Source organism: Felis catus, chromosome B3 (assembly GCF_018350175.1).
Source record: "Felis catus isolate Fca126 chromosome B3, F.catus_Fca126_mat1.0, whole genome shotgun sequence".
In the NCBI taxonomy this organism is placed as follows: Eukaryota; Metazoa; Chordata; class Mammalia; order Carnivora; family Felidae; genus Felis; species Felis catus.
Genome location: NC_058373.1, coordinates 54,023,063 through 54,047,299, shown reverse-complemented (window position 1 = coordinate 54,047,299; position 24,237 = coordinate 54,023,063). Strand labels below are relative to the sequence as shown.

General features: G+C 38.3%; 1 protein-coding gene across 9 annotated transcripts in view; it reads right to left on the bottom strand.

Annotated features, from left to right (window-relative positions):
• Nucleotides 1-24,237, bottom strand: part of ATP8B4 (ATPase phospholipid transporting 8B4 (putative)) — a 279,642-nt gene that overhangs the window by 43,589 nt on the left and 211,816 nt on the right. For all 9 annotated transcript variants that reach the window (XM_045059334.1, XM_019832448.3, XM_019832446.3 and 6 more), the window contains 5 exons: nucleotides 23,645-23,760; nucleotides 20,469-20,633; nucleotides 19,392-19,503; nucleotides 17,055-17,160; nucleotides 598-742 (listed from right to left, as the gene is read on the bottom strand). In XM_045059334.1, coding sequence (XP_044915269.1) covers nucleotides 598-742; nucleotides 17,055-17,160; nucleotides 19,392-19,503; nucleotides 20,469-20,633; nucleotides 23,645-23,760 — 644 coding nt within the window. The remainder of the gene's footprint in view (nucleotides 1-597; nucleotides 743-17,054; nucleotides 17,161-19,391; nucleotides 19,504-20,468; nucleotides 20,634-23,644; nucleotides 23,761-24,237) is intronic.

The window sequence follows — 24,237 nt, the reverse complement described above, 5'->3', positions numbered from 1 at the left end:
GTGTTTTGATATTTGTTCAAGATTTGGAACCTGAACTACATTAAAAGCACAATGCAAGTTTATTCTATTACGACAAGAACCAGATTTCCTAATCAAAGCAAATTGTTTGGCACTGCTGTAAAATACTGCTATTTAGAAAAACCACCAGAGGTATCTTAATGGCAGTAATTTGGTGTGGTAATTATATGAAGATCAGGTTGTGCTCTGCCAAATCACAAACATCAGCAAAACAGTAATTGCAATACATCCAACAGTTGCGTTATTTTAATTAAATAACAGTGAGCTGTGACACTCTCCTTAGAAAAGCACTTAAACAATACTGCTAATGGTTTACAGTCACTCACATAAGATGGATATTCTGTGAATACAGTATTTCTTTGGAACCTCCCTTTCACTGTGGTTGTTCAAGCAATAATGTATGAAATATGTATCAGAAACTTCCTTTCCCCTTGCAAACAGGAAATCATCGTGTATACCCTCGTTTCTAGTAGTGTCATTTGTTTGGAAAACACAAAAGGAGATTTCATTACGACAGCACAAAAGAGACAATTATTGGAATAAAGGAAAAGAAAGAACAAGAGCCTTAAGCAAACTCACCAAACTGTGGCCATTGATGATTAAGGCATAATCTCCTGTTATGGTTTCTTCTACAACTGAGTCCAACTCCATCTGCTGTTTTTCAAAAACTACATGGCCGTTGGAAAAACTTCTGTTTTGTTCAAACAAATTTTCCTTTGCTTTTCTTGAAGGAGAAGGGGGAAACAAATCATAACAAGTATACGGAGCATACCTATTACTCTGACAAGAGACTGGCCTGCAGGTAAATTCAGCTCATCACCAGTCAGATAGACTATGGCATAAGATTCCATTACAGGAAGCAAGTTGGATAGTTCTTTGTGATTGGAAGGCCATCGCATATTTGCAAATTCCAGGAAGTAGGAGTGTAAACATAATGAAAACAGAATCATTTTGAACATTTAAAATTACCTAAAATCTAAATTACCATCTTGAGCTGTGCTTCAACTAGATAATCTGGATACATTTGGTATATAAGGTTGTCTGTGCTTCAAAGACTTAAAAACCACTGGTCTGGCATGAAATATTGTTAAATAATAAAAAGGGAAAGACTAAAGATCTCCTGCAGAGATCTTATAGCAATTCTAGGGCATTAATATATAAAATAAATTCATTAATTTGCAGAAAATTGTCATATAATCTGGCTTAAAACAAGTCTTTCAAGAAGTACATTTTTTAAAAAAATGTGACAATAAAACTAAATGTTATTAGAATATAATGGACTGTTTTAAGTGAAAATTGATTCATTGATTCAACAATGAATTGATTGTTTCAATGAATTGATTCATTGATTCAAACAATAGAATAAATCTCTGAGAAAGAAAATATAGACACCAAGGATAGAGGGTTGTTCTAAATGGAAACTCACCCCAGTGCCCTAGATCTAATTAGCAGTAGATTAATCCTGCTCACACTCATCCATCTCTGCTATTTAAGAAAAAGATTGTATGGTCACTTAACATACTTAGAAGATGCATTTTACTCTTCTCTTCAAAATGGACAGATATTGCCTTTAATGGAACGGAAATTTCCTCTCCAAGGATATTTGGATGACAGGTTTTGAAGTAACATAGGGCAAGCTGACATGACTCCAGAACTTTCAACCATAACCAGAGAGCCACGTGGCAGATGCTCCCTCAAGATGAGTGCCAAAGCCAGCCATGAATACACTGGGCCACCACTTGTATATACAAAATGAGGCCCCTGGAGAAAATGGGGAGTGAGAGGCAAAAAAATGGATGTTTTGGCTTACAGCACAATGAAATGGTTCCCCAAAGGCTCATCGTAGGTAGAAAACATTTATTAAAATATCTTTATGTTGTAAAAAGAAGGCAACGTTGACTACACAAAAACAACTGTTTTAGCCCTCAGCTTTCTAATTATTTGAAAATTCAACACTAATTGTTTATATGCAAAGTTAAAAAAAAAACACACACACACAACACAACACATACAAAAACACCCTTATCTTCTGGCTCAACATCTCCTTCTGCTGTCCAACACCAAAATCACAGCCTGCATTTAGGAACCCAAGGAACCCAAAGATTACATGTCTCTGGCTCCAAGAATGATATCATGCATTTAGCAATCAGTCTGTAGAATCAAAGAAAAAGATTTATAAAGTAATAGTGCTATGTGTGAAATTTAGAGAGTTAAGGTGAGGGGGTGGGGTGGAGAACAGACATGAAAAAACAATGTTGTTAAGTGGGAAAATCAGACTTTACATCAGATAACCATGTCAGGGAATCCTCCTAAACAGTCATGAAAATTTACTGTCCCATATAATGAAGGAAAGCTAGAAAAACAAGCTCAGAAGCGAGCATTTTTCTGACAATGTTGCAGAGCTCATAAATTGGGTCTTAAGAAAGCACCAAAGGGCAAACATCTCCTGAGGTTTCCTTTTTAGTAAAGTTCTCACTCGCTGTATAAATGACTCAATCTCTGTTTCCCCCCCGGAGAATAAAAACATTCCAAAGAAGGGTGAAGTTCATGAAAGTATTGGCTGAAATTCTATTTACTTAGGATTTTTCCCCCCCTAAACTGTCTTAACATCTCCAGGCAGAAAAGGGACAGTTTTTTCAGTTCAGTTTAAATTCCCACTGTGTTCCCTCCACATGGGCCAACAACCCTCCTCACCAGACTGGGCTCACGCATTTTCAGACTTTTGCCCATGCTCTATAGCTATCATTTCTTTTTCTTCCCGGAACCTAGCTCTTAAAATACCAGCCGGTTCTCAAAAAAAAAAAAAAAAAAAAAAAATTAGAAGGAGGGGGAAAACTACTCATGACTCCTTTCCTTGAACAGGAACTATAGGTTTTTGTGGGCATAACACACAATGTTTAACCACAGAGCACAAATAACAAATGCTAAAACAAAAGAGTGCCTGTTTTTCCCCAAGCTTTGTAAGGAAGGGCAGTCTATTATAATCCTGGCATGAAGACACGCATTAACGGCTGAGGCAAATGTGGCATTCACAGCCCTGTGCCACCGTAAACATAGCAGAGCACAGTTAGGCCCATGTTGGCTTCCATGCACTCTGCACTCTATAAAAAGAGATGGTAGGGAAAAGGATCATTTGTTAGTGCTTGTAAGGCACTCTGTTTTCAAACATTACCTGGACCTGTTAAGGAAACATGGCACCATGTTTAAAAGAAGACAACCCTGACTTTGATAGAAGAGCACTGATCTTGGAGCCTGGAGAGCTGGGTTCAGGCCCAGGGTCACCCTCTGACATCTCATGTGCCCACAGTTGGGTGATCTGACCTCCAACTACTTGACAAGTCAGTTACAGACCCAGTCAAGAACCTAAGTCTTCAAATTCCTAGCTCTCAGTTCTCAGTCTCCCACACTAAGCTGATTTACATACAGAGTAGGCCACAGGCTTCCTCTAGGATGGGACAAAAACAGTGCCAGAGGAGCAGTTAAGAGATGGGACCATGCTGCCAAGAGTAGACAAAGGGGGGAAGTACATGAAATTTTGATTTCAAGCCCCAGTTCCATCCCTTACTACCCATGTGATCTCTAAGACACTCAACCCCTAAACCCATATTTATTAGCAATCAGGGGAACGGGACAGCCAATCAGACTGGTTGTCACCAGCTACGAAAACAGGGGCAAGTGCACCAGTGTGTACTAGAACATCACCAAGATCTGTTAGTACTCTAAAATTTATGATAGAAACTTAACCTACTAAAATATTTTGCCTGGGTGACTAGAAGTTTGAAATGAGGAACAAAATGCATTTTGTTTGGCTTGCACAGTGTTTCTAAAATTCTGTATGAGTTTATGGACAACCTGACTTCACTTTCACCCAAGGCTCCACCACTCCCTAATGTCTTATATACAGCCCAGATCACGCAACTAATATTATCTGTCTGGTTCTGGAGCCATTTGCATTTGAGAACTCTGCTCACTCATACAGATAACTTTCTACCAGGTAGTGCCCAAAAAAGTGTAACGCATATTTTGCTGATTAAACAAGAAATGTCAGTTCCTAGATACATCACTGGGGTATTCCTCAGAAGCAGTGGAGACATGTCATGGTTTAATTAGTTATAGGACATGAATTTTTCCAACAAGACGTGATCAATACAACAAAAATGAAACATGGGCCTGTCAGCCCAAGCAAAATTACATTCTTAGTCTGTCTTCCTTTGGGCAGAAGACATATCTGTGTATTGGCAAAATATAATCAATGCAGTAATCTTCTGAGGAGCCATAGCAGCATTTAATTGTAGATTTCTGGGCATACCTTTAATAGTAAAAAAGTTATGGTGGCAAAATTAACACAGGAGCCAAAGTGTCTAAGACAGTTTCATAACACTAAATTTGAAACAAGCTACATGCATGATATGCATAAAAATTATACATCCATGTTTATGAAATAATCTCAACACATTTAATAGGTTGAAATATAATCACTTAGTTCATTTCCTTCTAATAGCTACTATCATTTAGATCCTGTTCTTTTGACATACCTTTTTGGGGTGTTTTTACATCAACTCTCACTGAACTCACATACATATATACAAATACATTCTTTGGAAAAAAGGAATCATATATATGACACTTTGTTATCTCATTTTTCACTTAAGTTTATTATGGACATGTTTCAATGTCAGTAGACACATAATCACTTTTGTTAACTGCATAGTATTCCATTGCTTAAATATGTCATAGTAATTAACAAAATCCCTTGTGGCTGGGTATTTGAGCATTTTCTAATTTTCTATTATAATTGGTAAAGCAACCAATATTTCTTTATATACATATTCAAACATTTTTACACTTGTTTAAGGACAATTCCTAGAAGTAGTGATCATTGGATGAAAAGTGTATGTATATGTAATTTTGAAATATGTTGCGAGTTTGCCCTCTGGTAAGTTTCTACCAATGTATACTCCCAACAACAGTTTATGAGAATTAATATTTCTGCACATTCCTTCCATATAATGACAGTTATCCCATCTACTTAGTCAGCCATAGGTAGTTTGATAAAATCTTGAGATATTAACTTTGGTTCCCTACCCCTTCTGTAATCACCACCACTACCATAGATGATGCTATTTACTCAGAAACATACCTTGCCTCAGGAGATCTCAGTCAAATACAGAGGGAACAAAAAAGAGTCATGACCTTGCTTTTTAGGTACCAAAATAGACTCTTGAAACTGATAGCAGCATTGATCTTGGATTTCACTATGGGGTTTTGAGAGGGAAGAAAAAAAGTTCTCCATGTATCTTAAGACTAATCCTTAAAGGAATCAGGGCATAAAATGTTGCCATAAGCAATAGAGTAGAAAGCCCATCCAAGCCTAGAGGAAATAGACTATGAAGAGGAGCTTAGATGCTGGTGAGAGTCACTAAAAGAAAGAAAACTCATAACCTGGATGGGTAGTGGATGGAGGAGTGTGTGGGTAATGGAATCCTCTGATGAGTTTTTGGGAAACTGAGTATGGAATAGTTGCTGCTGAAGTATGGTAACAAAGAAGATACAAGAGTAAAGGGATTTCAGGAACAGAGGTAGCCATGTGAAAGCACAAGTCTTCTTGGATACAGAGATGAAGAGCAGCCACACTTGCCCTGTTTTCCCAGAAGCATGTGGAAGTCAGCCAAGAGGGACAGCCAGCAACCCAGAGGGTCTGGAGACCAGACAGAGACACAGAAGTGGGAAGTGCTAGATGCCAGTAGGGTAGATGCTGAGGATCAGTAACAGGTAAGGCAACTGTGCATCTTAGACCTTACCCAAAAGTACCTAGTTTAATTCTGTCACCAGGCAGAAAAGGAGTTAAAGTTCAGTTTTATAAAAGGTAAAGTTTCTGTTCTTGCACAGTTGAGTGTATTCTGGGCCAAGAAAGTCAGACAAGCTAGAAATTGAGTCCTAACCATTCTACCTCCAAAAGAGCTGTCAGTTTGATTCCACGCTTTCCTCATCTACTGTTAACAGCCTCACTGCCTTAAGTTCAACCCTCATCATCTCTAAACTTGGGTGTTCCAACAACCTCCCGATGCATCTCCCCATAACATTCATTTTCCCATCAAACATACTCCATCTATCCAGTCACTAGAATGTTATTTCTAAAACGTAGAATTGGGCTTGTCACTCATCTGCTTAGAAGCCACCCACATTCACCCAATAACTTCAGGATAAAGGATAGCCACTTTCTGGCACAAAAACAGACACATAGACCAATGGAATAGAATAGAAACCCCAGAACTAGACCCACAAACGTATGGCCAACTCATCTTTGACAAAGCAGGAAAGAACATCCAATGGAAAAAAGACAGTCTCTTTAACAAATGGTGCTGGGAGAACTGGACAGCAACATACAGAAGGTTGAAACTAGACCACTTTCTCACACCATTCACAAAAATAAACTCAAAATAGATAAAGGACCTGAATGTGAGACAGGAAACCATCAAATTCTAGAGGAGAAAGCAGGAAAAGACCTCTCTGACCTCAGCCGTAGCAATCTCTTACTCGACACATCCCCATAGGCAAGGGAATTAAAAGCAAAAGTGAATTACTGGGACCTTATGAAGATAAAAAGGTTCTGCACAGCAAAGGAAACAACCAACAAAACTAAAAGGCAACCAACAGAATGGGAAAAGATATTTGCAAATGACATATCGGACAAAGGGCTAGTATCCAAAATCTATAAAGAGCTCACCAAACTCCACACCCGAAAAACAAATAACCCAGTGAAGAAATGGGCAGAAAACATGAATAGACACTTCTCTAAAGAAGACATCCGGATGGCCAACAGGCACATGAAAAGATGTTCAGCGTCACTCCTTATCAGGGAAATACAAATCAAAACCACACTCAGGTATCACCTCACGCCAGTCAGAGTGGCCAAAATGAACAAATCAGGAGACTATAGATGCTGGAGAGGATGTGGAGAAACGGGAACCCTCTTGCACTGTTGGTGGGAATGCAAATTGGTGCAGCCACTCTGGAAAACAGTGTGGAGGTTCCTCAGAAAATTAAAAATAGACCTACCCTATGACCCAGCAATAGCACTGCTAGGAATTTATCCAAGGGATACAGGAGTACTGATGCATAGGGGCACTTGTACCCCAATGTTTATAGCAGCACTCTCAACAATAGCCAAATTATGGAAAGAGCCTAAATGTCCATCAACTGATGAATGGATAAAGAAATTGTGGTTTATATACACAATGGAATACTACGTGGCAATGAGATAAAATGAAATATGGCCTTTTGTAGCAACATGGATGGAACTGGAGAGTGTGATGCTAAGTGAAATAAGCCATACAGAGAAAGACAGATACCATATGGTTTCACTCTTATGTGGATCCTGAGAAACTTAACAGGAACCTATGGGGGAGGGGAAGGAAAAAAAAAAAAAAGAGGTTAGAGTGGGAGAGAGCCAAAGCATAAGAGACTCTTAAAAACTGAGAACAAACTGAGGGTTGATGGGGGGTGGGAGGGAGGAGAGGGTGGGTGATGGGTATTGAGGAGGGCACCTTTTGGGATGAGCACTGGGTGTTGTATGGAAACCAATTTGACAATAAATTTCATATATAAAAATAAATAAAGAAAGAAAAAAAAAAGGATAGACACTTTCACTTGTCAATATATCATCAATCTGACTCTGAAAAAATGGTCCCCACCTCTAAGTTCTATCATACTCTCTAGCTACAACTTGGAATATTTTCTCTAGAATAGAACATAATTTCTTTCATGTTTCTATGCCTTTGTGTGTGCTGTTCCATCAACCTGCAATATCTTTATCCAATGTAACCAATCAAAGAAGGACATCCATAAAGGTTGTAAGGGATCAGTGTGTGGTCTTCAATATATTAAGAAGGTTAATAAAAAAATACAGATTGCTCTATGATAAGAATGTATGGACTCTCCACCTGTAAGTTTTTTTTTTTAATGTTTAGTTATTTTTAGGAGAGAGAGAGAGAGAGAGATCTGGGGAGGGGCAGAGAGAGTGGGAAACAGAGGATCTAAAGCAGGCTCTGTGCTACAGCAGAGAGCCTGATGCGGGGCTCAAACTCACAAACCACGAGATCATGACCTGAGCCGAGGTTGGTTGCTTAACCGACTGAGGCACTCAAGTGCACCTAGACTCACCACTTTTTTTTTTTAATTTTGTGTTATTCTATTTAACACGGACAAATACTGATAGAATTTTTTACATAATTTTAATAGAGACTCCACAGAGTCTATTGGGGAAATGTTAATAAAGGGAGTCCCTGTTGCGGAACAACAGCTAAAGAAAAGAGAAAAAAGGGAAGGGACCAAGTTGGGGGGGGGGGGGGAAGGCAAGAAGCATGTTCACTGAATGGCCATAAATCTTTACATTCTTATCTCTTTGAATCTCCCAAATAAAATAATCTACAGAGTAGATATTTGCATATTTTACCATTTACAAATGAGGAAACCAATCAAAGAGAGGTTGAACAGCATCCTGAAAATCAATCAGTCTGCCAGTTGAGTACAAATCTGAGATTCAAACTTGGGTCCCTCTAACACAAAGCCCATATCCTTCCTCTTACACCTGCTGTCACTCTCTGGAATTTATTCACACTGGTGTATGACCTTAAATGAAGCAGTAAGAGGCCTCAACAGCTACATTTTTTATATCAGTCATTTAAAGGGAGTAAGAACACATCCAAGGTAAAAGTTTAGGGAGACACATGGCAAGTGATTCAGTGCACAGGATCTGGGACCACGCTAGATTCAAATACCAGCTGAACCACTGGCCATGTGTGAAACTTCAGGCATGTATTGAGCTTATCTATGCTTCAACTTCCTGATCTGTAAAGTAAGGATAATTATAATGCCTACCACTGGGTTGGTTTGGGAATGAAATGTAATACACATATCCAGCTTATAATAGTGCCTCAGGCACTTTCTTAAAGCATTTAGCACTAGGCTCATCAGAATCTAGATCTGCTCATATCCATCTTCCTTCAGCAAAAGTTAAAGTCCCCAAACAAAAGGTCATTTAAAGAGAAAGATTTTCTTAAAATAAAAAACTTAGTTATTAATTATTAAACAAATTATTAATATTTCCTCCAAAAAACTCCATAGAACCTATCATTAAAGTTATATAAAAATACCAATAATAACATTATGTCCATAATAATTAGATTTACCAATTTATTTGGCAAAGACATGCAGTCTTCAGTCATAGCTTCTACCAGTAACCAAAGAGGTAAAAATTTGTACATTGAAAACTAGAACATGGGAGGAGTTAAGGCGGCAGAGAATTAGGGGGACCGGGATCTCCCTCATCCCTCAAAGACAGTGATGTTGAGGTTAGAATACTTTGAACACCCAGGAAATCTATCTGTGGAGTGACAGAAAAATCTCCACAGGTGGAGGGAAACAGCTTGGCAGGACAGAGGTGCATGTCGGCAAATTAAGGGAGATAAAACAGCCTGGGCACAGAGGGGAGTGCCTTCTATGGAGTGACAAAAGGGAGAGAAAGAGAAGCTGTGGATGCAATATTGTGTTAGGACAAGAGAAAAACCCCTCTAGACCACAGACTGGGGAAGAAGGAATACAGACAGAGCCAGTTTCTCCTTTGCAAACAGCTTTAGAAGCTAAAGATCACAGTTTTCAAAAGTGTGTGACTTTTTCCCAGCCAAAGCCACCACTATGTGTGTGAGCCTGAGGGAAGGGGAGCCAGCCCCAGGGTGTGGTAGTGATCTCAGGGGTGCCCTGGGAGAGAACAGTCTCCTCCCTTAAGTACTGTGGGAAGAGGGTGTATTGATCCCCAAAGTACAAAAGACAGTACAGGCACCAGCCATATCGGCAAGGCGGAGTGGCAATACCCCAGAACCAGGTCTGCATGGCTCGGGATCCCCTAAGATACCGGGTTTTAAATCCCAGCTGAGTGCCTAGGAGACACAGGAAACTATAGAGCAGGACAAGCCAGCCGCCCACATTGCTCTGGGAGGACAGCCTGAACAACATGGTTTCAGACACCTGTCTGGGGAGGAGAGATTGGGATGTCGCCAATTTTTCTCTCCATCACCAACACAGTGGGGCTTCAGAGAATAGGACAGCAGGCCCCCAATGGAGGCGGGACCTGTTCACACCAAACCCCAACCCTCTGTGCCTGGCAATTGCTCATCTACTAGAGGAAGACTGACACTGTGCCAACCAGAAGGCCTCTCCTCCAGACCAGTACAGCCACTGGTCCCAGGCACCAACAGACAACTGTCCTGCTGTTTTGAATGTTAGTCTGTTTCTTTTTTTTTTTCCCCTCTCTTTTCATTTCTTTTCTTCTCTTTTCTCTTCTTATTCTTTCTACCATCTTCTTCTTTTTCCTTTGGAAACAGGCTCATCCTTTCTGATATGATTTTTAGTCATTTCTTATTATATATATACGTTTTTTTCTTTCTTTCTCTGTTTTGTCGGTTTAATCAGGTATTTTTACTCTACTATTTTTACACCTTTTCTAGATATCCTTTATTTTTCTTTCTCTCTCTTTGGATTAAGCCTTATAATTTCTTTGATTCTCTGCTTCCCACCCCCCCACACACACCCTTTCATTTTTCTCTTTGTATGGGATCAGATTCCCGGCCCTTTCTTTTTTTCCAGGGTTATGTCAATGAACAAATCAAAGCACACCTGATGGAAGGGCTAAACAATGAATTAGGAGGAGCTTTGTAGAAGACTGACCAGTGGGATACAGCAGCCAAACACATAACAATGAAGCACATGCAACACTCTCCAAAAACACTCCCTGAAGTGCCAGGCCATGGACAGCATATGACCACTTTTTAATACAGGTGTAGGACACATAACAAGCCATTAAAACATATTAAAGACAGAAGCCTAGTCAAAATGATGATACAGAAGAATTCTCCCCAAAAGAAATTCCAGGAAGAAATGACAGCCAGAGAATTGTTCAAAATAGATACCAACAATATATCTGAAGAAGAATTTAAAATAACAGTCATAAGACTAATAGTTGGGTCTGAAACAAGCATAGAAGACAGCAGAGAATCTATTGCTGCAGAGATCAAAGACCTAAGAAACAGTCATGATGAATTAAGAAATGTTGTAAATGACATGCAAAATAAACTAGATGCAGTGACAGTGAGGACAGGAGAAACACAGGGGAGAATAGGTGAAATAGAAGATAAAATTACGGGAAATGATGACGCTGAAAAAAAGAGGGAAAAGAAATTACTAGACCATGAGGGGAGAATTAGAGACCTAAGTGATTCAATGAAACAAAATAATATCCATATTATAGGAGCTCCGGATGAAGAGACAGAAAGGGGCAGAAGGTTTATCTGAACAAATTACAGGTGAGAACTTTCCGAATCTGGGGAAGGAAATAGGCATCCAAGTCCAAGAGGCACAGAGAATTCCCTTCAAAACAAAAACAAGTCAATACCATGACATATCATAGTGAAACTTGCAGAATACAAAGATATTTCTGAAAGCAGCTAGGGACAAATGGGCCTTAACCTACAAGAGACACATAAAAGTAGTAGCAGACCTGTCCACTGAGAGTTGGCAGGCCAGAAGGGAGTGGCAGGAAATATTCAATGTACTGAATAAGAAAAATATGCAACCAAGAATCCTTTATCCAGCAAGGCTGTCATTCAGAATAGAAGGAGAGATAAAGGCTTTACCAGACAAACAAAAACTAAAGGAGTTCATGACCACTAAACCAGCCCTGTAGGAGATGCTAAGGGGGACTCTGAGTGGAAAGCAGTAAAGACTACAAAAGACCAGAGACATCACCACAAGCACAACACATACAGTAACACAATGACCCTAAATCCATATCTTTCTTTTTTAATATTTTTAAATGTTTTTATTATTTATTTTTGAGACAGAGAAAGATAGAGCATGAGCAGGGGCAGAGAGAGAAAGAGGGAGACACAGAATCTGAAGCAGGCTCCAGGCTCTGAGCTGTCAGCACAGAGCCCGACGCGGGGCTCAAACTCACAAACCATGAGATCATGACCTGAGCTGAATGAAGTCAGACACTTAACTGAATGAGACACCCAGGTGCCCCAAATCCACATCTTTCAATAGTCACTCTGTATGTAAATGGATTAAATGCCCCAATCAAAAGACACAGGGTATCAGAATGGACAAAAAAACATGATCCATCTATATGCTGCCTACAAGAAACTCATTTTAGACCTGAGATCACCTACAGTTTGAAAGTGAAGGAATGGAAAACCATCTATCATGCTGCCAGACAGCAAAAGAAAGACGGAGTAGTCATACTTATATCAGACAAACTGGATTTTACAAACTGGACTTTGTAGTTACAAACTGTAACAAGAGATGAAGAAGGCCATTATATCATAATTAAGGGGTCTATCCATCAACAAGATCTAACAATTGCAAATGTTTATGCCCCCAATGTGAAAGAACCCAAATATACAAATCAATCACAAACATAAATAAATGTATAGATAATAATACCATGATAGTAGGGGACTTTAATACTCCACTTACAACAATGGACAGATCATATAGGCAGAAAATTAATAAGGAAACCATGACTCTGAATGATAAATTGGACCAGATGGACTTATCAGATACATTCAGAACTTTTCGTCCAAAAGCAGCAGAACACACATTCTTCTCATGGACCATTCTCCAAAATAGATCACATACTGGGTCACAAAACATCTCTCAACAAATATAAAAGGGTTGAGATCATATCATGCATGTTTTCAGATCTCAATGCTATGAAAATTGAAATTAACCACAAGAAAAAAAATGGAAAGCCCCCAAATACACGGAGGTTAAAGAACATCATACTAAATAATGAATGGTTCAACCAGAAAATTAAAAAAGAAATTGAAAAATATATGGAAGCAAATGAAAATGAAACCATGACAAGTCCAAACCCTTTGGGATGCAGTGAAGGAAGTCCTAAGAGGAAAATACATTGCAATTCAGGCCTATCTCAAGAAGCAAGAAGTTTCCCAAATACAGAAACTAACCTCACACCTAAAGGAACTAGAAAGGCAGCAGCAAAGAAAACCCAAGGCCAGCAGCAGAAGAGAAATAATAAAGACCAGAGAAGAAATAAACAATATAGAATCCAAAGAAACAGTAGAACAGATCAATGAATCTAAGAGCTGGTTTTTTGAAAGAATAAACAAAATTGACAAACCTCTAGCAAGACTTCTCAAAAAGAAAAGAGAGAGGACCCAAATAGATGAAATAATGAATGAAAGAGGAAAGATCACAACCAATACCACAGAAATACAAACAATTATTAGAGGATACTATGAAAAATTATATGCCAACAAACTGGACAACATGGAAGAAATGGACAAATTCCTAGACACACTCTACCAAAACTCAAATGGAAAGAAACAGAAAGTTTGAACAGACCCATAAGCAGTGAAGAAATTGAATCACTTAACAAAAATCTCCCAAAAAATAAGCATCCTGGGCCAAATGGCTTCCCAGGGAAATTCTACCAGACATTTAAAGCAGAGTTAATACCTATTCTTCTCAAGCTGTTCAAAAAATAGAAATGGAAGGAAAGCTTCCAGACTCATTCTATGAAGCCGGCATTACCTTGATTCCAAAACCAGACAAAGGTCCCACTAAAAAGAAGAACTACAGGCCAATATCCCTGATGAACATGGATGCAAAAAGTCTCAGCAAGATACTAGCAAATAAAATTCAACAGTATATTAAAAGAATTATTCACCAGGATCAAGTGGGATTCATTCCTGGGCTGTAGGGCTGGTCCAATATTTGAAAATCAATCAACATGATACATTAATGGAAGAAAGGATAAGAACCATATGATCCTGTCAATAGATGCAGAAAAAGCATTTGACAAAAATACAGCATCCTTTCTTTTAAACCCTCAAGAAAGTGAGGATAGAAGGAACATACCTTAACATCATAAAAGCCATATATGAAAGGCCCAGAGCTAATATCATCCTCAATGGGGAAAAACTGAGAGCTTTCCCCCTGAGCTCAGGAACATGACAGGGATGTCCATTCTCACCACTGTTGTTCAACATAGTACTCGAAGTCCTAGCCTCAGCAATCAGACAACAAAAAGAATAAAAGGCATCCAAATTGGCAAGGAAGAAGTCAAACTTTCATTCTTTGCATTTGACATGATACTCTACATGGAAAACCTGGAAGATTCCACCAAAAAAATGACTACAGCTGATACATGAATTCAGCAAAGGTGTAGGATATAAAACCAATGTACAGAAATCAAGTGCATTTCTACACACCAATAATGAAGCAACAGAAAGAGATATCAAGGAATAGATACCATTTACAATTGTACCAAGAACCATAAATACCTAGGAATAAACCTAATCAAACAGGTCAATGATCCATTCACTGAAAACTATATAAAGCTTATGAAAGAAATTGAAGACACAAAGAAATGGAAAAACATTCCATGCTCATGGATTGGAAGAACAAATATTATTAAAATATCAATTAATACCCAAAGCAATCCACACATTCAATGCAATCCCAACCAAAATGGTACCAGCATTCTTCACAAAATTCTAAAATTTGTATGAACCACAAAAGACCCCAAATAGCCAAAGTAATGTTGAAAAAAGAAACCAAAGCTGGAGGCATCACAATCTCCAACTTTAGCCTGTATTACAAAGCTGTAACCATCAAGACAATATGGTATTGGTACAAAACAGACACATAGACCCATGGAATAAAACAGAGAACCCAGAAATGGACCCACAAATATATGGCCAACTAATCTTCAACAAAGTAGGAAAGAATATCCAGTGGAAAAAAGACAGTCTCTTTAGCAAATGGTGCTGGGAGAACTGGACAGCAACATGCAGAAGAATGAAACTGGACCACTTTCTTACACTATACACAAAAATAAATTCAAAATGGATGAAACACCTATATGTGAAACAGGAAACCATCAAAATCCTAGATGAGAACACAGGCAACAACCTCTTTGACCTCAGTCACAACAACTTCTTACTTGACATGTCTGCAAAGGCAAGGGAAATAAAAACAAACATGAACTTTTGGGATCTTATCAAGATAAAAAGTTTCTGCACAGTAAAGGAATCAATATAAATAAAAGGCAACTGACAGAATGGGAGAAGATATTTGCAAATGACATACTGGATAAAGGGTTAGTATCCAAAATCTATAAAGAACTTATCAAACTCAACACCCAAAAAACAAATCATCCAGGGAAGAAATGGGCAGAAGACATGAACAGACACTTCTCCAAAGAAGACATCCAGATGGCTAACAGGCACATGAAAAGATGTTCAAAGTCACTCATCATCAGGGAAATACAAATCAAAATCACATTGAGATACCACCTCATACCTGTCAGAATGGCTAAAATTAACAACTCAGGAAATAACAGATGTTGGCAAGGTTGTGGGGAAAGGGGAAACCTCTCGCACTGTTTGTGGAATGCAAACTGGTGCAGCCACTCTGAAAACAGTGTGGAGGTTCCCCAAAAAGATAGAGATAGAACTACCGTACAGCCCAGCAATTTCACTAGTAGGTATTTATCCAAAGGATACAAAAATGCTGATTTGAAGGGGCACATGCACCCCAATGTTGACAGCAGCATTATCAACAATAGCCAAACTATGGAATGAGCCAAAATGTCCATTCACTGATGAATGGGTAAAGAAGATGTGGTACACACACACACACACACACACACACACACACACACACACACTGGAGTATTACTTGGTGATTAAAATAATGAAATCTTGCCATTTGCAACAATGTGGATGGAACTAGAGTGCATTATGCTAAGCAAAATAAGTCAGTTGGAGAAAGACAATATCATATGATTTCATGGAATTTAGGAAACAAAAAAGAACATAGAGGAAGGGAAGGAAAAATAAAATCAGATAAAAACAGAGAGGGAGGCAAACCATAAGAGACTTAAATATAGAGAACAAACCATGGGTTGCTAAAGGTGAGGTGGGTGCAGAGAATGGGCTAAATGGGTGATGGGATTTAAGTAAGACACTTGTGTTGAACATTGGGTGTTATATATGTAAGTGATAAATCACTAAATTCTACTCTGGAAACCAATACTACACTATATGTTAACTAACTCGAATTAAAAAGAAAAAAAAAGACTTCCTTTTTTTCCCCAAGGTTCATGAACAAAAGTGTAACGATGGAGACACATTAAGGAAGCCATAGTGCTCCACTGTTGTGTTGAGGGAAGGTTATCCCCTTCTAGAATGCAGCAAGATACAAGCAGTTTGTCTCTAATTCAATAGTCTGCTTGGCCAGACCCAGGATGCGCTGAGCTTAAAGATGCTACTTCAAGCATTAACAAGCAAAACTTGTTATAGGACAGCATTTTCTAAAGTTCTTAGAAAATAATTATGCAGACTTTTAAAATGTTCTTCTTAAAATGTTCTTCTAAAAATTTCACAGTATTCTATATCTCATAAGCATTATATATTTGGGTTTAATAGTAACTATGTCGAAATATCTACTTTCTTTAATGCTGAAAGACTCTGTTCCAACTTTACATACCATCTCCTACAGTGGTGTTTTCCAAATTTATCCAATCATAATTTCATCTAGGTCCTTATGAAAATACAAATCCCCATACTCCATCCCCTGGAGGTTCTTAATTTGGGAGCCAGAATGAAGAAGCTAGTGAATTGCTATTTTTAACAAATGCCCTCATTGAATCTGACCACTCATCATATAAGAGCTATTTCTAAAGGACAACCCAAAGTAAATGATTTGAAATCCTTTTCTAAAAATATGTGGAAAATGTTGGAGGCCTGAAGATGACATTTCACTACTGATGTCAAACTTATCTCAGTTTGTCACCAAAATGAATAGGAGTTTAGGAAACATGCAGAAAGAGCTCTATACTGAACTAAGGCCGCAGAAACTATAAAAGACCTTTCTACTTTCTCAACTATCTGACCTTCCCTTTCCCCCTCCCTCACTCCCTGTCTTCCTTTCCTCCTTCCTTCAACACTTACCTGAGTTCTTCTCTGACTTCCACTGCCGTGTTCCCTGATATAATGAACACATCATTCATATCATCAGTCAGCATGTTGCAGGCATAGCCAATGTTGATGGCAGTTTCTAATACAAAATAATGTTCAGTTAGAATATTAATTAATAACATAAGTACTTTTCCATAACAGTTTTGCGGCATTGCCCTTAATGTCAGAGACACCACAATGAGTAATAAAACACAAGAAACCCAGAGCTAAATTCAAAGACCCAGGTTCCATGACCAAATTCACCACTTGCTAAATCCATGGAGAAGTAGCAACATCTATAAATTCTCAGCCTTCTCATCTAGTTTTTGAAAAAACTTCTTGATTCCCAAAATTAGTACTTAAGAAAATACCTAAGATCCTGTGATACAGTGAAATATTTTTTTCCCTAAAGTCCCAAATACTGCCTCTGAAAGAGCTGACATACTTAATTTAGCAATTATTCAATCTGATGGGGTAGACACATTGAAAAAAACTCACAAAATGTTCATTTGAACAGCAAAAATGCTCTTATGATAGCTTTATAGCTCTCCCACACGCAATATTGCCATTTCCCCATTAAGTAAATAAAACTTTGGAATGTGAGATCACCTCAAAGACCACCCAGGAATGCTGCTACTAGGTAACTGGAGAACTACATAATGTTGAGCAGTCCTTCCTCTCCTTCCGCAGAACTGGACCCTAGGATAATTAGGTAACCCTTCCATCTTCGATAGGGTCATTTGTTTCTAATTCTATTGAGTCATTAGGCTCTAGTTCTTTTCTTTTTTTTTATGTTTATTTATTTTTGAGACAGACAGAGACAGAGTACAAGTGGGGAAGGGGCAGAGAGAGGGAGACACAGAACCAGAAGCAGGGTCCAGGCTCTGAGCTGTCAGCACAGAGCCCAATGCAGGCACGAACTCACAAGCAGTGAGATCATGACCTGAACCAAAGTCAGATGTTTAACTGACTGAGCCACCCAGGCGCCCCAGCTCTAGTTAATTCTGTAGAACAATTACATTTTTCTTAAGTCTCAAGGCAATTGATAAAATCTTAGCATATTCTTTGTATAAGCCATAGAAATGAAAGCTCAATGAGAGTAAACCTGTGGATATTCATAAGTAAGTGAATAGTTATGAATGTACCTACTGATCAACACCAAATTCTAAGAAGTCTCTATTAACACACCACAGAGCTCAATTCTCTAATGTTTATTTTTTATAATCAGTGATTTGGGTGAACATATAGAGAACTGATTTATCCTATCTACAAATCCTCCAATGTCCTAAAAAATATATAACAAGTAGAGAAAATCTTGAAAACATATGTGTGCCAAGTAACTAAATATTTCTGATTTACAGATGACCAAGCATAAAATGACTTTTGTTTTAACCATTACTGCTAGCAATAGATCTAAAACGTATTGATCCCTTTTCATTCTTAGGGAACAGAGTACTCTGAACATAATGACTCTTTCTCTGCTGACTTGGTGTTTTGTCATGTCTGAAAGTGGGTCAGCTCTCATTGTACCACTACGTGGGCAGTCCTGGAATTTAGCCAGCTTGCACTGGTACACCTGTGTTGATTGTTAAAATGTCAAAAGATTTCCACACGAGTTGACAAACAGCTGCTTCCCCGAGTCTCCGCAAACATCCCAAACATCAAGAAACTAACCAAGTAGCCCTGAGGTATCCAATGTGCTGCTCCAGTGCTGTGCCACTCTCTGTCCTAAATGGGGGAGGAAGTACCCATGTGAAACAATAGCTAAACATTATTTAATGCCATTGTTGCCTACAGGTGAAACTATTATATTTAAGAAGCAATTGCACTGAAACTCAAATGACCCCAGGGTATACTACAGAAGATAATTTGTTAGTTTGTTTTCTTTTGTTTTTAAATAATAAATTTTTGTAATGTATTAGCTTTCCTTTTTGTATTTCTACTCCTTACTGTTTGAAAGACTGGGAAATATCTAATTCATTAGGCTTTCTGGTTTAAATTTTACCATAGAAATTATTGCCCTCCCCACCCTCCCTTCCACCATCCAGGGCGCCTGGATGGCTCAGTTGGTTAAGCATCCGACTTTGGCTCAAGTCGTGATCTCCCGGTTCGTGAGATCCGGGCTCTCTGCTGTCAGCTCAGAGATCACTTTGGATCCTCTCTCTCTCTCTCTCTCTCTCTCTCTCTCTCTCTCTCTCTCTCTCTCTCTTTCTCTCCGTCCCTCCCCTGTTCACTCACACTCTCATTCTGTCTCAAAAATAAACATTGAAAAAAAGAAATTAATCCCCTTTCTTTTCAAGACATCATCATCATCATCCATTTTCAAATTACCTTGTTTGTCTCCTGTTAGGACCCAGATCTTAATATTGGCTAGCGATAAATTTGTAACCGTTTCAATAACACCCTCTTGTAACTTATCTTCTACAGCAGTAGCACCTAGTAGCTTTATTAAAAATAGAGAATACCATATGTTAATGCAGGCAAACAACATCCACAATATGTATGGCTTTTAATCACAGAGTTTAGAGGTCAGGGAACATGAAGTGAAAATGGAAGTTATGATGCACTGACACAGTAAGCATCTTATTATGTGCAGAGATGGGTTGGGAAGGACCTCAAAAGGAGGCACACCAATTAATGGCAGGGATCCTGGAAGTTAGAATTCACATGAGAGATCTGATCTGCTCAGATAATATATTAGCGTAAACCATCAGAAGCCATTTGGGCTTCTAAGAACTGAAGAACTCCCCAGATGCTTCCCCACTTATGTCAACATGGAAAGGTCCAAAGGAGAGCCCTAATCTCATAGTAAGGATCACCAAAAAGTAGAGTCATTGTCCTAAATTAACAAACCAACAGATGCCATAAACTAAAAAGTGAAGATTCTTGTAGAATATTTTACCCAGAGATGAACATAACATGCTCCTTAGTAACTCATGATAGATGAGCATAATGGCCAACTGAGGCCTCAGGGAGGAGCAGTTTCTGAAGCTCATACTCTGGGAAGCACAGGTATCATCAGAACCTCATGGCCTAGGATGGTTTAGAGCTATAGCCACTCTTCATGGCAAGTTTCCCTGCTCTAAAAAGGTAGATCATAAAGCAGGGAGAAAAAAACCCCAACATATTATCAAGTACATACCAGAGGCTGACAAAGAATAAAGATGCTACTATCTTCTACTTTGAGGGGACAATTGTATAACCTACTGCTAATAGAATTAATCCTCTAGGCTATCTAGGGCCATACATGGAAAACTTGAAGCCAATATATATAGTATGACTCCGTGTTTGAAAGGGGGACATCAGCTGTGTGCAAGATGATTTAGCAATGAATTACTCCCATGCTAGATCTCTAAACATATACTATCCCTTCTGTAAACACAAACCATCATGCTTCTAAATGCATACCATCAAATCCCTTTCAATTTCTTCATATAGCCCAGCTACCCGTTCATCTCTCTCATCTATAAGAGCATTTGCATCTTCAAGCATCTTATGCCATTCTTTAAAGTACTTGTCATCCAGATCTCTGTATGCGATGGCCAAAGTTCGAAGACCTTCCCCTGCAAATTCCTGCCGGAGCAGAACAAATTTAGGAACCATCACAGAATAATAATCATCGCAATAACAACAAGAACAACAACAATAATGGGTAAGAAGTTTTTCACTTAAATTAATTTTGTCCCAAGAGTATTATTTGGCCACGCTGACCTCCAACTTTTTAATCTCCTTGGAAATGGGGTAGAATGTTTGTATTTTATATTTTACTTCTATGTGGTTAAAACACTCAGGGGAGCTAGACTTCTCCCTAAAGACAGCTTAAATACCTGTTTAAGTGTCCTAGCTGAGAAGTGATCAACCACACCCATTACTTGAGATATCCATTTGAAGCAACATATATTGGTTCCAACCTATCCCCTACATGAAGAAGCACTCCTGGCAATAAGAGACCTAGCCTGTTTCATGGCTCATGGCAGTCGACTTCTGGTGGAGAGGAAAGGCTTCTCAGAGGAACCATAGGTCTCAAATCAAAAGTAGGAGCTCTCTCAAAATATGGCAGCATGACATCTCAATACTCTTGTCATGTTCCCCTTAACAATACAGCTGTGTCTAAAATTAACTGAGTTCTACTTCTGTTTATGCTTGAGGTCTTCCATAAGAAAAAGTACAGATGAATAAATAAATGCTGGTCAGGCAACAGAAGTCAAAGCTTATTAGGCTGTAATAATAACCTCTAGGGGAAAATGGGAGAGTAAGACCAAAAGTTAATACAAATGTTTACTTCTGGGAAGTAGGACTAGAAGTGGAGGCTAACTTTTACTCATCATTCCAGATCGTCTATAAATTTTCTCATTTTCTGCTATATGAAAGTTTTATTTTAATAATGAAAATTCTTAGAAATTGTAAAAACACCATCAAGTCATGTTATTTTTAAAAATCATTATTTTTGAGACGCTGATTTCTATGGAGTTAGTGTGTAATAATTGGTCAATTAATTGAAGAACCATACTTTTCGTTTAGTGTCTCAGTAAACTGACAATCTCAAGTGATACCTCTGATGTTTTATCCTTCTAATAGGAAAAATAAATAAATAAAAACAGGAGACTGGTAGTTGCTTACGTGTCTCACATAGTCACAATAGCTAGAAACATATGTAGATTGCTTTGTGGAAATGCTGGAAACCTCCCACTTTGTCTAGGCCTCCAGTGGTCATTTTATGGGCCTCCACACTGCAAGTGTTTTTATAGCATTTCTGCTCCTTTGGACAGTGCCACCGAGCATATCTTCTCTGCTGTGTTCTGGCTTATAGAAAAGACGTAGATCTGTGATCAGGCACAAGTTAAGCCATGACACACCCTAATTAGGTAAATGAAAAGAAAATTCAGTGCATATGACAATGATGTGGTTTCGCCCACAGAGACCATGAGAAAAAAATTATCCAAATTTATCTTGTAGGCAATTGGTAGCATTCTGGACATTGCAGTCACATTTTGCAAGACCACCACTGGGTCCCCTACTGATCTGAAAATCTAGTTACTTCCTTGTAACAATCTTTTGTCCTCTTAATTCACAGAAACGCTTCTTTGCCTTTAACTTGCAACCGCACTGAGCATTACCAGTGCTCTCCTCTCTGTTCTGCACAACAGTGAATTAACTCTAAGACGGCATTACAAAAGGGGACAGATGATTTAAGTTATTTAATTAGTGCATGAATCACAAGTTTAATCCTAAATGAGCATTTGAGCAAGGTTGTTTCCTACCATTAAACAATTCAAAATCAATTATTAAATATAAACTGAAAACCTCAGAATTTAAAGCCAAAACAAATAAAGTAAATGAAGCAAAGAGCAAGTCAAATCGATGCTACCTGGAAAAAAACTCTTGTGCATCGAAATGTAAAAAGACCAAATTAGGCTTCCTATACTTCAGTATGAAAGGAGAATGTATGAAATCCAAGGCCTGTGGTGTTTGAGCAATGGCAAAAATCAGATACTTATGATTCCAATGTTGTTTTCAGAAAAAAAAAAATTAAAAAGACCATGTCGGCCTTCTGGAAGAGATTAAAAGAAAATCAAGAATGCTCTATTCGAAAGACAAAAACAATAGCTATGTTTGTAACCAATATTACTAAACCATCATTCTTTAAACTTAAAGTCAGGCAAAGTAATTTTTTGTTTTGCTTTGTTTGTTTGTTTGTTTTTTAAAGATCCAGGGAATGTTCTGTATTAAATATAGGGCTTGACAAAGAACATGAATCCTCAATAATTTTTTAAAGGAGAGGATATGAGAGTTTTGACCAGCTGCCCTTAAAGTTCATATTCGGTTAAATGGAACCTCAAACAAATATCAGAAAGACACCTGAATCTCAGGTTTAAACCAGGTTAATGTTGACATTAAATCAGACTCTTACTCTTTTGCATATATATATATATATATATATATATATATATATATAATATATATATTATATATATGCGCCAAAGATTACTCCTGCTCCCTTCAGAAAGCTTTTATAAAGATACTATGCATAGTCTCAGAATGTATGCATTTGGTAGCTTCAACCTAGAGAACATAGGTGACTCAATATAATTTATGACCTGATCAGAAGGACCCCTGGAGGAGAAAGCTGGCTACAATTTTCCCCCTCAAGCATCTAAGCACAATCCTAAACTATTCGCTAGGGGTAATCATAAAGGATTCCTTTGGTGTCAGACACATTAGAACTCAAGGGAAAGCAACTGTCTTGCTCCTCTTCCCAGAACCCGTCCAGTCTCCAGGGAAAAAGCCTCAAACTGCAGGGGAGTTAGAGCAGGTGTGTCCCGAGCCTTTCCCTGGCCAGAGTTCAGGAGGCTACATGCAGCAGCTACTTCACAGCTGCTGTGTGTTAACCTGTCTGTGGTAAGACTGATCAGACTTTCAGCAGGACAGGGGTCCATGTGCCAGTTTCTAGACATTCACTGGCACATTTTCCTGTGCTTTCTATTTCAAAAGTCACATCATTTAGCTTATATTTTTAAAATAAGACCTAATCACAGGAAATGGCCAAAGGGCCATTGTGCTAACCTTGAGACAGAGGCACTTACACTGAGATGGTCTGTCGTCAACGTCAGAAGGTCTTCATTGGATGGATGAAGTTTTTCAAACAGAATAGTGTCTGCTCCTTTGGAATAAAGCTTTATCTGTCCTTCTGGGTTTCTAACTGAAAAGAAAAATTTTGCATAGTAGATAATCAATGAAATCCGTCAAAACTAGACTTTCCTAGGACTCCAGCCAGGAAATTTGGAAATGGGCATAATGTTTTAGCTAGTAGTAAAATACTCAGTGTCTTTAATTAGAAGGTCACTATCTAAGTCAATTGGCTTTATTCCTGTTCTATTAACTTAGAAATATTCCATCTACTGGAATCCTTTGATTTCCCAAACTCAGAAAGAAGTGTTTTTATTCTGATGTATACAACCTTAATATTTTTCTTACCTACTGTTTTGAAGAGTTGATAAATTCAAATTAAGCCTTCTGGATTGAACAGAATTGAGAGCTTTGCTTGCCTGTCTCCTGTTGCAAAAACTCAAGACCTACCATAGGAATCAGCTTTTAGTATTATACCAAATGATATCCACATGGAATTCTAGTCATTCAAAGCCATGGTTTATGCATTAGTTGTCAGTCTTTGCTGATG